Source organism: Phaseolus vulgaris, chromosome 7 (genome assembly GCF_051622355.1).
Source record: "Phaseolus vulgaris cultivar YP4 chromosome 7, ASM5162235v1, whole genome shotgun sequence".
Classification (NCBI taxonomy): domain Eukaryota; kingdom Viridiplantae; phylum Streptophyta; class Magnoliopsida; order Fabales; family Fabaceae; genus Phaseolus; species Phaseolus vulgaris.
In genome coordinates, this window is record NC_143504.1 from 14,755,260 (window position 1) to 14,770,527 (window position 15,268).

The 15,268-nt window shown below is 34.6% G+C and overlaps 2 protein-coding genes across 2 annotated transcripts; both read left to right on the plus strand.

Moving 5' to 3' along the window:
• The first annotated feature begins 663 nt into the window (after positions 1-663).
• Positions 664-3,454, plus strand: LOC137807298 (3-ketoacyl-CoA synthase 11). The gene is made up of 2 exons (XM_068607885.2): positions 664-1,704; positions 2,348-3,454. The coding sequence occupies exons 1-2, from the start codon at positions 937-939 to the stop codon at positions 3,128-3,130; spliced, it is 1,551 nt and encodes a 516-aa protein (XP_068463986.1). The 5' UTR covers positions 664-936; the 3' UTR covers positions 3,131-3,454.
• An 8,853-nt stretch (positions 3,455-12,307) lies between these two features.
• LOC150025800 (uncharacterized) lies at positions 12,308-14,629 on the plus strand. Its single transcript, XM_090305177.1, has one exon. The coding sequence runs from the start codon at positions 12,308-12,310 to the stop codon at positions 14,627-14,629; it is 2,322 nt and encodes a 773-aa protein (XP_090161303.1).
• Positions 14,630-15,268: the final 639 nt, after the last annotated feature.

Sequence of the window (15,268 nt, forward strand, 5' to 3'; positions counted from 1 at the left end):
CATTTATAAAACGAATTATGCGTATGAACAAAACATTTGTAATATTGGTTTGATAAAAAATTTAGGACTTTTTTCCAATTCATTATATAACACATATTTAATTCCATAATTGAAGCCCATCTTTTAACAATTTTGTTCATTTGCGTAACGGATTCCTTCATAACTATCAACTACTTATTCAAATATAACTTCTACTCATTTTTTTTAATCAAATAAACCCAAGAACATTTTAATAAATGGTGAAATAACACAATTAATTTTTATAATTTTTTCATTTACATCAACAAGAAAAGCTATAATTTCTATCGGAAGAAACAGAGATAAAAGTAAGAAAGTATTTTATATTGTGGCGTATGGGATGGAGAGTTTGTTTTGTGAAAGAGAGGAAGTTAAAAGGAAGAAGAAGAATTACTAAAGTGAGAGAAAGGAGACGTATAAAGATAATTAATTTGTTTATTTATAGTTCACCAATCAATAACGTGTGATTTTGACCAAAACTGAAGACTGTTTACCAATCTAGAGTAGGAGTCCATTAACACGCATGCATGTGGGTGGTATGGCAGTGCCCTACCCGTTTCTGAATCAATCGGAAAGTGGCAAAGCAGCAATAACAAGAAAACAACAAGGCTAAAAAACACCTACATGAGTGAACCCAGTTGGCTCATTCAATGCCCCCTTATGTAACCATTAAAAGTTCGTTGGGGTAGTTGTATCCACTATCCTCCCCCTCCACCTCTTCTCTCTCTCTCCCCTCACACTCTTTAAAACCATCCCAACTTTCATTATTTTCCAAACCATTCATCTTCCTCAACTTTTGTTCTCATTCACATTCTTAGCCTAACAATTACTCTTCCAAACAAAACCTAAACCAACACTCTCTTTTTTATTTTCTCTGCTTCCATTTTGCCTGCTATTCAACTCTCCCCTCCCAACCTCATGGCGGATCAAACCCGAGATTCTGGAAACGTATCCGTTGAAGCTTCGGAAGAAAGAAGAAAACTTCCAAACTTTCTGCTATCTGTGAGACTTAAGTATGTCAAGCTTGGCTACCACTATTTAATTTCCAATGCTATGTACCTTTTGCTCATACCCCTTATTGGGGTAGCTTCTGCTCATCTCTCAACTCTCTCCTACCAAGATGTTGCTCAACTATGGGAAAACCTAAAGTTCAATCTTGTCTCGGTCACTGTATGTTCGAGTCTTATAGTGTTCCTTGTCACCTTTTACTTCATGAGCCGTCCAAGAGGTGTTTACTTGGTGGACTTTGCATGTTATAAGCCAGAGCAAGACTGCAATTGCACAAGGGAGACTTTCATGGACAGGTCGATCAAAACCGGGGTGTTTTCAGAGGAGAACTTGTCCTTTCAGAAGAAGATAATTGAGAGGTCTGGTTTGGGGCAGAAGACATGCTTGCCTACATCAATCTTGAGTGTCCCACCAAACCCGTGTATGGCTGAAGCAAGGAAAGAAGCGGAGCAAGTAATGTTTGGAGCTATTGACCAGCTTCTGGCAAAAACTGGGGTGAAGGCAAATGATATTGGGATTTTGGTGGTGAATTGCAGCTTGTTCAACCCCACACCATCTCTCTCTGCAATGATCGTCAACCACTACAAGTTGAGAGGGAATATCCAGAGTTATAATCTTGGTGGCATGGGTTGCAGTGCTGGCCTTATCTCCATAGACCTTGCCAAACAGCTCCTCCAGGTTTGTCTGCACTTTAAATAAAATTCTTCCCTTCTATTTATGCTCATGAGTATTAAGCTATCACTTCCTATCTATTTAAGTTGTACCTGTCTACCATGCATGTCTCTATATGGTCTATATCTTCATGTAGCCAAATTAAAAATCAAAAGGACCGAATTATTTATGTAACAGGACGTGTGGGACCACAAGTAGACCTTCGTGCTTTAATGTTTCTTGTGGCAATTGCTGCCCCAGTTGTCCACATGTCCAGTTGATCTTCTTCATTGTCAATTTTGGTGGCAGTTGTTAGGTCATCCATTTTGCCACCCTATGTAATTAATGTTGTCCCAGCCAAGAGTATCCTATAGATTTAGACCCTTTTGGATGTGTTTACATCCCTTAACAGTTAACAGTTCTTCACTGGCACAATTGGCGGAAATGAAACTTAATTTCAAATTAACACTCAGTTGCCCTTAATTGAAGTTATACCATGATCTTACTATATATACCAATGGATCCTGCTGTCTATGTATAATTACAAATGATCAGTTGATCAGATTATTTTTTATTGGTAGTTTGGTACATGTGTGATTCCATTTTCTTTACTTAGGATTGCTCTATTGCAAAATTTGAATGGCTAATATTCACTTCTTTATGATAATAGGTTCATCCAAACTCTTATGCCTTAGTGGTAAGCATGGAGAATATCACTCTCAACTGGTATTTTGGCAACAACCGGTCAATGCTAGTCTCAAATTGTCTCTTCAGAATGGGTGGAGCTGCGGTCCTCCTATCCAACAGGTCTTCTGATCGCAGAAGAGCCAAATATCAATTGATCCATACAGTGCGTACTCATAAGGGTGCAGATGATAAAAGCTATGGTTGCGTTTTCCAAGAAGAGGATGAGAGTAAAAATATTGGTGTGTCACTCTCGAAGGATTTAATGGCTGTTGCTGGAGAAGCCCTGAAGACCAATATCACAACACTTGGGCCATTGGTCCTTCCCATGTCAGAGCAGCTCTTGTTTTTTGCAACTTTGGTGGCTAGAAAAGTGTTGAAGACCAAAATAAAGCCTTACATCCCTGACTTTAAGCTAGCTTTTGAGCACTTTTGTATCCATGCTGGAGGAAGAGCAGTGTTGGATGAATTGGAGAAGAATCTGGAGCTCAGTGATTGGCACATGGAGCCTTCAAGAATGACTCTGAACAGGTTTGGTAATACTTCTAGCAGTTCCTTGTGGTATGAACTGGCCTACACTGAAGCTAAAGGGAGGATCAGAAAAGGTGACAGGACTTGGCAGATTGCATTTGGCTCTGGTTTCAAGTGCAACAGTGCTGTGTGGCGTGCATTGAGGACCATTAATCCTGCGAAGGAGAAAAATCCTTGGATGGATGAGATTCACGAGTTTCCTGTTCATGTGCCTAAAGTGGCAACCATTGGTTCCTAACTTAAACCTCTTACTTTTTTTGGGAGGAGGCTATCTAAAAGGAGAAAATTTAATTACTTAAGATTTTCATAGTTTTAATCTTAGGAGGTGTGCAAATTAGAAGAGAACATTACTCCACCAGAATTGCTGGTTTGGCAGTTTGTTTGATCTTGTGCCAGTGTGCTGAAGTTATAAGAGTGTGCATACAATTATATTGTCCAATGAAACATTTATTACACAAATTTTCATAAAATGTACAAGAGTACTTGAGAAAGAAAAATATGGAAACTTGTCAAGGTTTAAGGTTTGACTAATGCTAAACATCTACACATTTTTCGGTTTTGATATTCTTCTCCCTCTGTTTTTTTTTTTTTAATTTTTTTTTTATTTTCAGGATAAGTGTTTTTATGATTATCCTATTTCTCTCATAGTTATCGTAGAGATTTAATAAGAAAATAACATATTGAACAACAAGAAATAAAATTGAGATGTGATTTTACATTGTTTTAAAATCATCTGGTGATACTTGTAGTAAAATGAGTGACAAAGACAAGTAAAAAAATATTTCTAATGATGTAATTCGACAATGTTTGTTAGGAGATATTGTGAAAAACGGACATGTAACATTAATTAATGTTAAATATACAATTGCATTTTAATTACGGTTACATGTACCATACGATTATAGTTATTTTTTTCTAACTGTTGTTGTTGTGATATGAATTTTATATTGTAGTAACATTTCATCTTTTTATTTCTTTTGTTTTTTCTCTATTCTCTTCCCCTTCTCCTCTTTGGTCAATTTTTGTGGCCGTTACTCATTGAATCCCAATTGGTTGTATCACCTTCAAAAACTTTGTTCATTGTACCAATGTATTTTAATTTGTTTTGTTTTGCCACCATCAATGTTATGTAGAATTAAATTCATGTTGGTACGTCCTCTTATGCTTTGATATTTTTTAAATTTTTGTTTAGCTTAAAAAATATGTTGTACTTCATATGATTTTGAAATTATTTTGTTAAATGTCTTCAAATTAGTTTAAGAGGTTTGTATTTTCGTTGTTATATGTCTTTGCAATAACATAAAGTCAAATGGAATTTAAACGATAATTTTCTTCACACCTATCATCATATCTAGCACTAGCACATATGACAATAGTTGAATAAACAACCACCATAATATGTCTAGTATAGAACGATAGGTTAAATTTTTTAATGACAACAACAATTCTAAAATAGTTGCTAAAACAAGTTTTTAATCATAGTTAAAATCTCCATTATTATTTTTTTTTAGTGGAACAACAATATGTACTATTAAATAAATAACATGTAAATACAATTTTTTTTCTTTGATGAACATTGTATTGATTCCTTTAATCAATAATAATTTTGTGTCAATTTAATTCCTTTAAAAATATAAATTATATTATCTGATTAATTAGTATTAATCAGTTTACTCTTTTATTTTAAAATATGCTAAACTAAAATATACGATTTCATTTTTTAAAGAAATTAAATTCAAATAACTTTCTATATGTTGTACCACTAAAAAAAAATTGCTAAATACAAATTAATTTTAGAGACAAAATATAATTTCTTACTATATTGACTAAATTATATATTATTTTAAATACTAAAAAAATATTGATATATAAAGTAGTTTGTATTATTAATAAATAGTTTTTTAAATTGATATCTAATTAGCTACCAAGATTTTAATTACCAACTTTATTTTTTAAAATAGTATCTAATTTAATCAATAATAATTAATTTTTATTTTTTTTAAAATTTTATTTAATTACTTTATTGTAGTGTACCTTTTAGCTGATAATTTGTTGTTGAATTATTCGATAAAATACTTTAAAATTGGAACAAATTATAGTGAGAAATTTTTGGTGAGTAATCACACATGACCAAAAGAATAAAATAAAGTTCATTTTAATCAACCATCACCTTAATTTCTAATTGTTGTTGACTTTGAGTACATTAAGTGTGTTTTGAATTTCACATGGAAACATCACACTAGCTTTTGATTTTAGTCGACATTGTCTCAATATATTTCACACTTTTTTTTTAATGTAGTTGAAAGTAAATTTAAATTCTACATAATTCAAAAGATATATTTTATCTTTTAAATTAAATAATGCATACGTATATATCAGTAAAATTACAAAATAACAATTTTATACGAACAAAAGTTTTAGGTGAACTGTTGTCAAATCTTGATTGGTAATACTTTTGTAATTTTTTCTTACTAAGGATAGTTGCTTTCAAATCCTCACCATATCTCCAAATATGTGTAGGTTTTAAGTTCATTTCTTCTTCATGCCATAACTATTAATCTTCTTCCTCAGTTTTTAAATTTTTTTTCATCTTGTCATTTGCTCCACATTTTCCATCGATCATCATCAATTGACTGTTCCCTATGAAGAAATTTGTAACATGATACAAATTATATCGACAAATAGATGACTAAGGACACAACTGACACTTCACAATTAAGTCAGTCATCTCAGCATCCAAGACAAGACCCCACCAAACTTCAGAAGGACTTCAAAAAAAGAAGAATTGGACATAGGCTAGAGCATCAGATGTTCTTTCTTCTAGTCTTTATAAAAGACAAGTTTATATAAATAAATTGGGCTCACTTTGGGGGGTCCAAATAGAAGAATAAGGTAGAGTAGGGTATGCTTTGTAAATTGGGCTTGTGCCAAGCCCACCTTTCATGACATGTGCACCTAGGTTTAGGGTTTCTTTGACCTACCTTCTAGAAGGTTTCTCACAAATGACACTCCTACCCCTCTTACTATTGCTCCCCAAGTCACTCTCTCCTATATAAAGGGTGTCTTGCCTTGTGTACTTTTACAATTGAAATTGAATAGAAAATGAACTCTGCTTGAGTGATTAGTGAGTTTTGTCTCCTAAAGTTCTAGGGTAATCTTAAGTGTAGTGCATCTCAAGTGGCGGCTCCTCATCACTCATCTTGGAACCATCCACCATTCAAAGTGGCGTGATTCTTTGCTCCATTTTCCATAAGCTTTCTTCATCTCTTCATCTTTTTCCTTCATTATTTGTGCCATTTCCATTCCTTGTTATGTCCTTGGATTCTTCCATCTTGTTTCTTTCCATTATATGTTTTTATTTCCGAACCTCATCATCATCACCATATAATTGTGTTTTTCTTTTTGCCCTCTAGAAGTGAACCTTCACACTTACTTAACCACTTGGTTAAGTTCATGATCAGTGGGAATCTTCTTTGGGGTTTCTCACCATAATTGCTAATTCAAAATATCCTAAACAAAGGGCAACCCATAAAATGTGCAATCTTAAAATCAACTGACCATGTGGTATTAGAGCATGGTTATTTTGTGCTTAATTGCTTTTGAGTTGATTTGTGCCTTTAATTTTCAGTACATTCCAATTATTGATTTTATCTTCAAGCAATTTCAATTCCGCCTTTAAATTATTGTCATTTACAATTTCATCTTTTTATTCATTAAGCACTTTAAATTTTTCTTTTGAATTATTTTGCATCAATTTTTTTCCTTACCTCTTTTGCTTGAGTCTCATGTTCTTAGTGTTTTACGAGTCTTAAATCCATTCTACTTATTTTGATTTTAATTGTGAAGAACTAAAAACAAATTAGAAGTTATTTGAGTAGTGGTTGATTTAATTCCAAACATAGAAGGCAAGTGTTCATATGAAGTAAATCTCAACCCAATATCTTTTTCAAAACTTGGAAAGTGAATTAAAAATGTGCATGAAAGAAAGGGTATGGAAACTTTGAATCCATAAAAACAATGACAAAGAAAAATTGAGTGCAATCACATTTAAAATTTCAAATTACTAAAGAGGATTCTAATTATATGGCAAATTGTTTTCATACTTGGAATTTAATCCTTCTTGCTTTTACAATTTCTAAGGATATTAAACCTTCATAGTTAAAGTTTAAATAAGTGCATTTGAGTCTTCATAAGTGGTTTTTTTGTTTTCCTTGTTAAAAAATTTGTCATCCTCTAATTTATAAATTGGTTTAACTTTCTTTTATTTAGAAAAACATCATTTTACCTGGGATCTCAAGTCCCTTTTATAGTTTACCTCTTGTAACAACTTTCTATCACGAGAATATAATCTTAACTGAAAGCATACTCAACAGGAAAATATTTTGTTCAAAGGTACACTCTCTTGGCGTTGCAACATAACAGAATCTTTCCTCCAGGGAGTGCATAAAATAATAACAGAATAACCACCAGGGTACCAACTCATGTACTAGCATCAGGGGTCCAGCAATGTAGTCAAACTCGTAACTCGTACGAGGATCGGGAAGGAGCTAAAAGATCGTAACTCGACTCGTAAGAATTACTAACATATGAAAAATAATATTTAATACATAACACAACTGGAAACAGTTTCATAAATCATAAATTGTTCATACAGAAAACAACTAAGTTCACAAATATCTAATACAATTAAACTATCCAAGGAAATCCTTCATATACATATTGATTGAAGGATAATCATCATTCTCTTCTACAAGATCTTCATTTTCATTAATGTTATCTATGCCATGACCTTCATCATCCGCAGCAATTGGAGGAACCTCCAAATCATCCATAGGTTCAACTTCTCCAACTTCATCCAAATCATCCATAAGTTCAACATCATTTGCTTCATTATCTTCCACTGTCCATTCTTCATCAGAGGCAAGCTCATCAATGTTGTAGTTTTTTGTGTTCCTAACATCCTTCTTCTTCATCAATCTTGAATTAGTCATCACAAAGACTACATCATTCATGGTCTTTTGGTGTAAACGGTTTCTTTTTTTCGTGTGGACCTAAATAATTATAACATCATAAATTTATCCCTTTATAAATTCTAATTATAAAATGAACTCATAAATTTAAATGCTTACCCTTTCAAATGCACTCCAATTGCGCTCACACTCGGATGAACTACAAGTCAAACCCAAAACTCTAACTGCAAATCTTTGTAGTTCCGGAAGTGCATCACCATATTGTTCCCACCACTGTGCTGGAGTTTTTGTTTTGAGTGCACGTTGAGCTATTTCACTACCCAAAAATTCAGATTTCCTCTTGAATGTCCACTACAAGAAATTCGCTCATTACCCGCGGATAATTACATACGGATAGAAATCCGTATGTAATATATGAGATACATACGAATTTTACATACGGATATAATTCCGTATGTAAAGTTGTGTTACATACGGATTTTTCCGTATGTAACAATATGTAATGGTGGCGCGCAAAATGGGATATTTTTTTAGATGGATCCGTATGTAAGCAGAAGTGTATCCGTATGTAAATAACAATGTGTATTACATACGGAACTAATATACAGATGTTTTAAGTTTAAAAAAAAAATCAAAATGGTAATGTATGTGTGGTTTTGTATATGCACGAGAGTTCTCATTGCTATCAGACTTGTGTGAACCCGAATGCATGCTTTCGTAAGGTGAAAGGTAACCCAACCTAACTTTCAATTTTCAAGCTTGAATTTGAGCTTGAATCTCCAATTTCGTAAGACCCCCAATTTTCGCAAACCACCCGTTTCAAAAACCCTAGGTTGCTTAATATGAGGCTCGTTGCGGTTTGAATGTTTTGAATTTGGTAACATTTTGCTTCATTTGTATTTTCCCTTTCTTAAAATTTGGCAGCTCTTGTTTATAATGGTGTGTTCATATGCTTTGAAATTCGTAGGTTGTTGTTCCTCCTTTTTTTCTCGTGGGTTCAATTTCTTCATTCGTGGTTGGTATATTATTGTATTTCTTGTTTCCTCCTACCATTTAAGGTTGAATTTCTCCTTTCACCGATTTGTTGTTGTGCACAGAGTTTGAACCTTGGAAGGGCTTGGTCGTGACATGAGGTAGTGAAGGGGAGAAAAGCTTCGAATCTTGTAAGGGCTTGGAAGCTCGAACCTGGTTTTCTTTTTATTTTGAGGTTCTATTCTACACTAGAACCTAGTTTATATTTTAGGGTTTATTCTGCACCTGCATTCTTTCTTTTAATTGATGTGGATGTTTGATTTTGCTTGTTTTAATTGATGTGGATGTTTGATTTTGCTTGTTTGAATTTATGTACTTTTTACAGTCAGTGCTTTGTGGTCTTATAATATAAAACAATGATGAATATCCATTGGAATTTGGAGGATGTTGCCTAAATATAAAACTGAATAGGCAAATGACTTAGAATGCCATGTGCCGATCTTGATAACCTATCACTGCACCGGTTCATGGATACCTGAAATATGAGGCTCTCCACTTCCCGGATATAGAGATCAATTGTCATCCATCTAGATAGAAGTGAAACATCTTTTGTAACCTGAGTATCAAAAAGAAAAACAGTTAGAGAGAAACTATTAAATCTGTCAACATTTACAGGATTAAAGCAAATTGGTAAGATAATTAAGTTCTTGATCTTATTCTACAAATTACATGTTATGATAAAGCATAACAGAGATTGGTGTAAGGGTCAACCATTCCTGCATTTGGATTGAACAGCACGTAGTTCAAAGAAATCCCATTAGGACTATCCTTGTAAGCAAAGTAGGGGTAGGCACAATTATTTCAATGTTTGAGTTTGCAAAGGAACTCAAAATCTGAGGATTAGTATCATAGATTCTTGTGTTTTGTGAGGTTAAGGGTGCTCAACAATTCAAGGACTTTGTCTGCTGGTGGCAAATTGTTAGCCACTTGAGCATAGCTGTTTCCAAAAGACTCAACACCTTGAAAAAGTCCAATACTTGTGATGGTACAAGTCATTAGCTAAGTATGATAATCAGAAATACATAAAGGGTAGGAGGCAAAAACAAAAAGTTGTATAGAAAAACAGAAGAAACAGGTTATTTGTATAAATAGGCTATGACTAAAATATAGGTCCAACACTTTTAATTACTCCTTTGCAGATTGGATTCTTAACCTGGTGATTTGTATAAATAGCATCAAGTAAGAAGGAGTGAGCAGTAGAGGGACAGGTGAGGTTCATAGGGTCTGTAGTGAACCAATATAAGGGTAAGAGGGGCTCAGAGTGCAGGACTGAGATGCAGAGGTCACAAAGCTGGAGTTGATTGGGTCTGCCTAAGTCTGGTAGGTTTAAAAAAGGTGCAGGCTGTTTTAGTAGTTTGCAATATATATGGAAGTAAAACAGGTGCAGGTGCAGGAACAACAAAAGTTGTGCCAGAGCTGAGGAAGAGTCCAAAGGAGAGCAAGGAGTAAATGCTGGTGGGAAGGGTAACAACAGGTTTAGTACGGTGAAGGCAGGTTTGTCTTAGTTCACATACACTGGTAGTTTGGTTGGTGCTGTTGCAAGATCTGATAAGGATGATTTGGTTGGTGCTTGGTTGGTAGAATCAGATAGATTATTGAGTGCTTAGATGAGCAGGTTGCTGGAATTAAATCGGAAGAAGGGTGCAGGCTTGGGGGTGTTTTAGGGGCCTCTAATCAAAGCAGATATGGTTATTGTGATAAAGAGAGATGATGCTTCTAGTAAGAGGCAATCTAGAGCAACAACTTGGCTTAAATGTGGTAGGAAACCAGTTTGGTGTGCTGTAGCTTTAATCATGGAGCTGCTGGTTTTTTGTTGCCCTGTATGGGCTAGGGGTTTGAAGGATAATGGAGTTGTTGGAGTCATAGGTAGCTAGGCAGCTACTACTTTCCTATGCTTCATAATCTGAGTTTTATGCATTTTACTCCTATTCTGCTCAGTATACAATCACCTATCCGTGTAAATCTATCATTTTCATAACAAAAGCATACATGGTGTACCTTATTTCATTGTATATTGATACAACTCCAACAGTACCAAGCATACACATTCATCAGGAAAGCCAAGAGTAATTGGTCCACATGTTTCAGTCAAACCTGGATTAACCATTATGTCAATTTGTACTTTGTACATGCTGTGTCATGTCATCTTAACAAAAATATTTTTAAATTGTCACTAGGTTTGTTACTTTCATTGAATTGAGTTTGTATAAACTCTTACTGCCCATGTGTCTACAACTTTACCACCATAGGTCAGACCTATAAACATAACCACATGTAAGAGTACTGAGAACCTGTACTTCAACTAAAGCTTGCAACCTTGAAAAGTAAAAGCAACCTAAAATACACTCTGGTGCAGTGAAAACAGGACTGCCAAGTGATTCACGAAGGTCATCCTTATTATCCTGCAAAATGAAACTCTACATTAACTTCCAATATTTCCTTATCTTCTCTTCCAAATCATATTCTGATCGCTGGTATCAATAAAGAGAGAAACTTCTCAGTTTTATATAATTACAAAGAATACACCATTCAATAAAATTATGAAACAGAACTAGTTTTTAAAACTTTTAACAACTTCCACCACAACCAAAGTAGGAAAAAGGACATCCCAACACTTGCTTTATATAAAAATTATGCTTTCTAATAGAAAGATAATGTAGGCATGACTTTTTATCGGTTTATGGTGAACCTGTTTTAGGATTTATACTGATCATGTGATAGTATAAAACTGTTATAGTTTATACATGAAACTCTTAAAACTGTCTTTTTATCACTATGTATAGTTGCTAAATTTGATGATATTGTTGTTTATTCTTTTAATTTTTCAGGGTGGTGACTGAATTGTGGGAGCAGCAGCACAAGGGGCAGTGAATGCAACAGAGGCAGTGGAGGTTCTAGGATAACTCTTATGTGGAAGTAAAAGGCTGTTTTTGTAGTCATTAAAAGGTTAGATTTCGGTCACTTCAAATTTGTTTTGTTGCATTGATTTGTAATACTAGAAATTTACTATATTTCCGTTAAGGACAAATAAATCAAAGAAATTTCTACTACCTATTGACACTTAGTTTGTATCCTTTTCATATGGCAGAGCAATTTTGCCAAAGTAGGAGTTAAGTTAGTTAGGTGTGTGTTACGCAAAATAGTACTCAACTTAGAAGAGTACGCTTGACAACAATGTTTTTGTCAAGTCTTGGCTACAATGTAACAAATGCATAGTCTCTTGTGGATGACTTATCAAAATTTGGATGAATAAATAAATAAGCATAAATATTAGCCAAATTTGGATGACTTATGAAAATCCATATATTAGCCAATAAGTAATCTGCAAATACAATTTATAACAATATTTTCAGTCTTCCAAGGCTTGTCTTAAAAATTGGTTGACTTTTCGTGAATTGCTTCATCAACAGAACATGGATCAATTTCCATCAAATCGTGGATGGATGTATGATAGGTGTCATAGAGGAAGATGTGCTTTGAAAGAGTCTTTTATATTGGGAGTTGAAGAGTTTATAACCAAAGCTTGCCAACAAGAATGTTATCAGAATGATGGGGGAATACGATGTCCGTGTAGTAAGTGTGATTTTACAAGAATTTTGGAGGAAAGAGTTGTGAAGGTTCACCTCTACAAACATGGTTTCAAATCTAATTATTGGATTTGGACTGATCATGGTGAAGACATGGTACAAGGTGACTTGTATAATAACGATAATTGTATAACTTTGGGAATGGATGGTGCACAGAACCAGGCAGAAGATGACCAATTTATGTGGATGGAAGAAATGGTGTATGATGCTCTTAGGCAACAAGAGTCAGTCCAGGCACCAAATGTAGATAACATGGAAGAGCCTCCAAACGAAGAAAGTCAAAGATTTTATAAGCTTTTGTTGGATGCGAATACGCCATTGTATGAAGGGGCATCAGAGTCCAAATTATCAATGTGTGTCAGACTATTAGCTTGCAAATCCAATTGGAATATTCCTGACCAATGCTTAGAGTTTATTTCAAAAATGCTTTTGGATGCAACACCCACCAAAACAAGTTTTCCTAAAAGTTATTATAGTGCAAAAAGGCTAGTGTCGAAGTTGGGATTACAGGCTAAGAGGATTGATTGTTGTGTGGATGGTTGCATGCTCTTCTATGATAACGAATACGATAAAAATGATGGAGCGTTGCTTGAATGCAAATTTTGTCATAAGCCAAGGTACCATCATCAGAACACCGGATCAAGTAACAAAAAACCAGTTCCTGTAAAGGCAATGTTCTATTTGCCAATAATTCCAAGGTTGCAAAGAATGTATGCTTCAACACAAACTGCGGGAGAAATGACATGGCACTATCATAACAAAAGCACTAATGGTATATTGCGTCATCCATGTGATGGCGAGGCTTGGAAACACTTTGATAGAGTATATCCCGATTTTTCTATGGAGGCACGCAATGTGCGACTAGGTTTATGCTCTGATGGTTTTAATCCATATGTGCAAGCATCAAATGCACCCTATTCATGTTGGCCAATAATTGTGACTCCGTATAATCTACCTCCCGAAATGTGCATGTCTAAACCTTATATGTTTTTGAGTTGTCTCATACCGGGCCCATTCAATCCAAAGGCTGGTATTGATGTATTTTTACAGCCCTTGATAGACGACTTGAAGAAATTGTGGAGTGGTGTCCCAACATACGATATTTCGAGGAAAGAAAACTTCATGATGAGGGCAACGTTAATGTGGACGATTAATGATTTTCCTGCTTACGGTATGTTGTCTGGCTGGGGAACTCATGGTAAATTGGCATGCCCGCATTGCATGGAGCATTCAAAGGCATTTAGATTACATCATGGGGGCAAAAATTCTTGGTTTGACTCGCATCGTAGATTTTTACCAAATGATCACGCATTTAGGAGGAACAAGAATGCATTCAAGAAGGGGGAAGTTGACATGGATCCTCTACCACCTATGTTGACACCTACACAAGTTTGGAATAGAGTCAAGACTTATCCTAAAGTAACTGAAGGTGGTGGTGTGCAAAGAATACATGGTTACGGGGAGTGGCATAACTGGACAAAAAGAAGCATCTTTTGGGATCTTCCATACTGGAAAGACAATATATTAAGACATAATCTTGATGTTATGCATATTGAAATTTTTTTTTTGGATAACATCTTTAACACTGTCATGAATGTGAGTGGGAAGACAAAGGACAATGACAAAGCACGAATGGACTTAAGTTTGTATTGTAGGCGAAGAGACTTGGAACTGAAGTCACATCCTAATGGAAAAATGTTCAAGCCAAAAGCAAATTACACACTTGCAACCAAGGAAATTAAACATGTGTGTCAATGGTTAAAAGATCTTAGGATGCCTGATGGATATTCTTCGAACTTGGCTAGATGTGCTGATGTGAACAAGGGAAGGGTGTTTGGGATGAAAAGCCATGATTGTCATGTATTCATGGAATGCCTACTTCCCATAGCATTTAGTTCGTTACCAACTCATGTTCTAAATCCCATTATTGAAGTAAGTCATTTTTTCAAAGATTTGTGTTCTACAACACTAAAAGAGAATGACCTTACTAGGATGGAACAAAACATTCCAATAATTCTTTGTAAATTGGAAAGAATATTTCCCCCGACATTTTTTGATTCTATGGAACATCTCCCTGTCCATCTAGCATATGAAGCCAAACATGGTGGCCCTGTCCATTATAGGTGGATGTACCCATTTGAAAGGTAATAATAACAGTTATTACTCTTTATTTAATGTCAAGTATAATTATCAATCATAACATATTTCTTTGATTATAGATTCATGGGATATGCTAAACGATCTGTGAAGAATAAGGCTAGGGTAGAAGGATCTATTTGCGCATCTTATTTGCATCGTGAGACAACTCATTTTTGTTCAGCTTGTATAGATTCTGATGATGTAGAAGTTGAAGGGCCATATCAAGTTGATGAAATGTCACATGTTAATGAAGTAATTGAAGTTGAACAAGTTTCAGGATTAAGAGATTTAGAGGTTGAGCTTGAAGAAGTGGACATAAACAATCTATCATCATTTGAACATGAGATAGATGAAAAAACAAATGAATGGGAAGAGGACAATGAGGACGGAGAAAGTGAAGACGAATATGGAGATGACTTTGACATCTCTACCTCTGAATAGACTTAGGCAACCAGTGTTAACAAATAATATGTATTGTAGGAACTACTGTGTACTGTTGTTGTTAACATACTGTTTATTGCTCTAGTTAATCTGATGTCATACTCTTGGGTTATGTTTGATGATTAAATTTTTGCATGTTTATTTCAATTTTTTTATTAAACTATATTCAATATATTTTTTCTCAATTCATAAACTTATATTACCTTC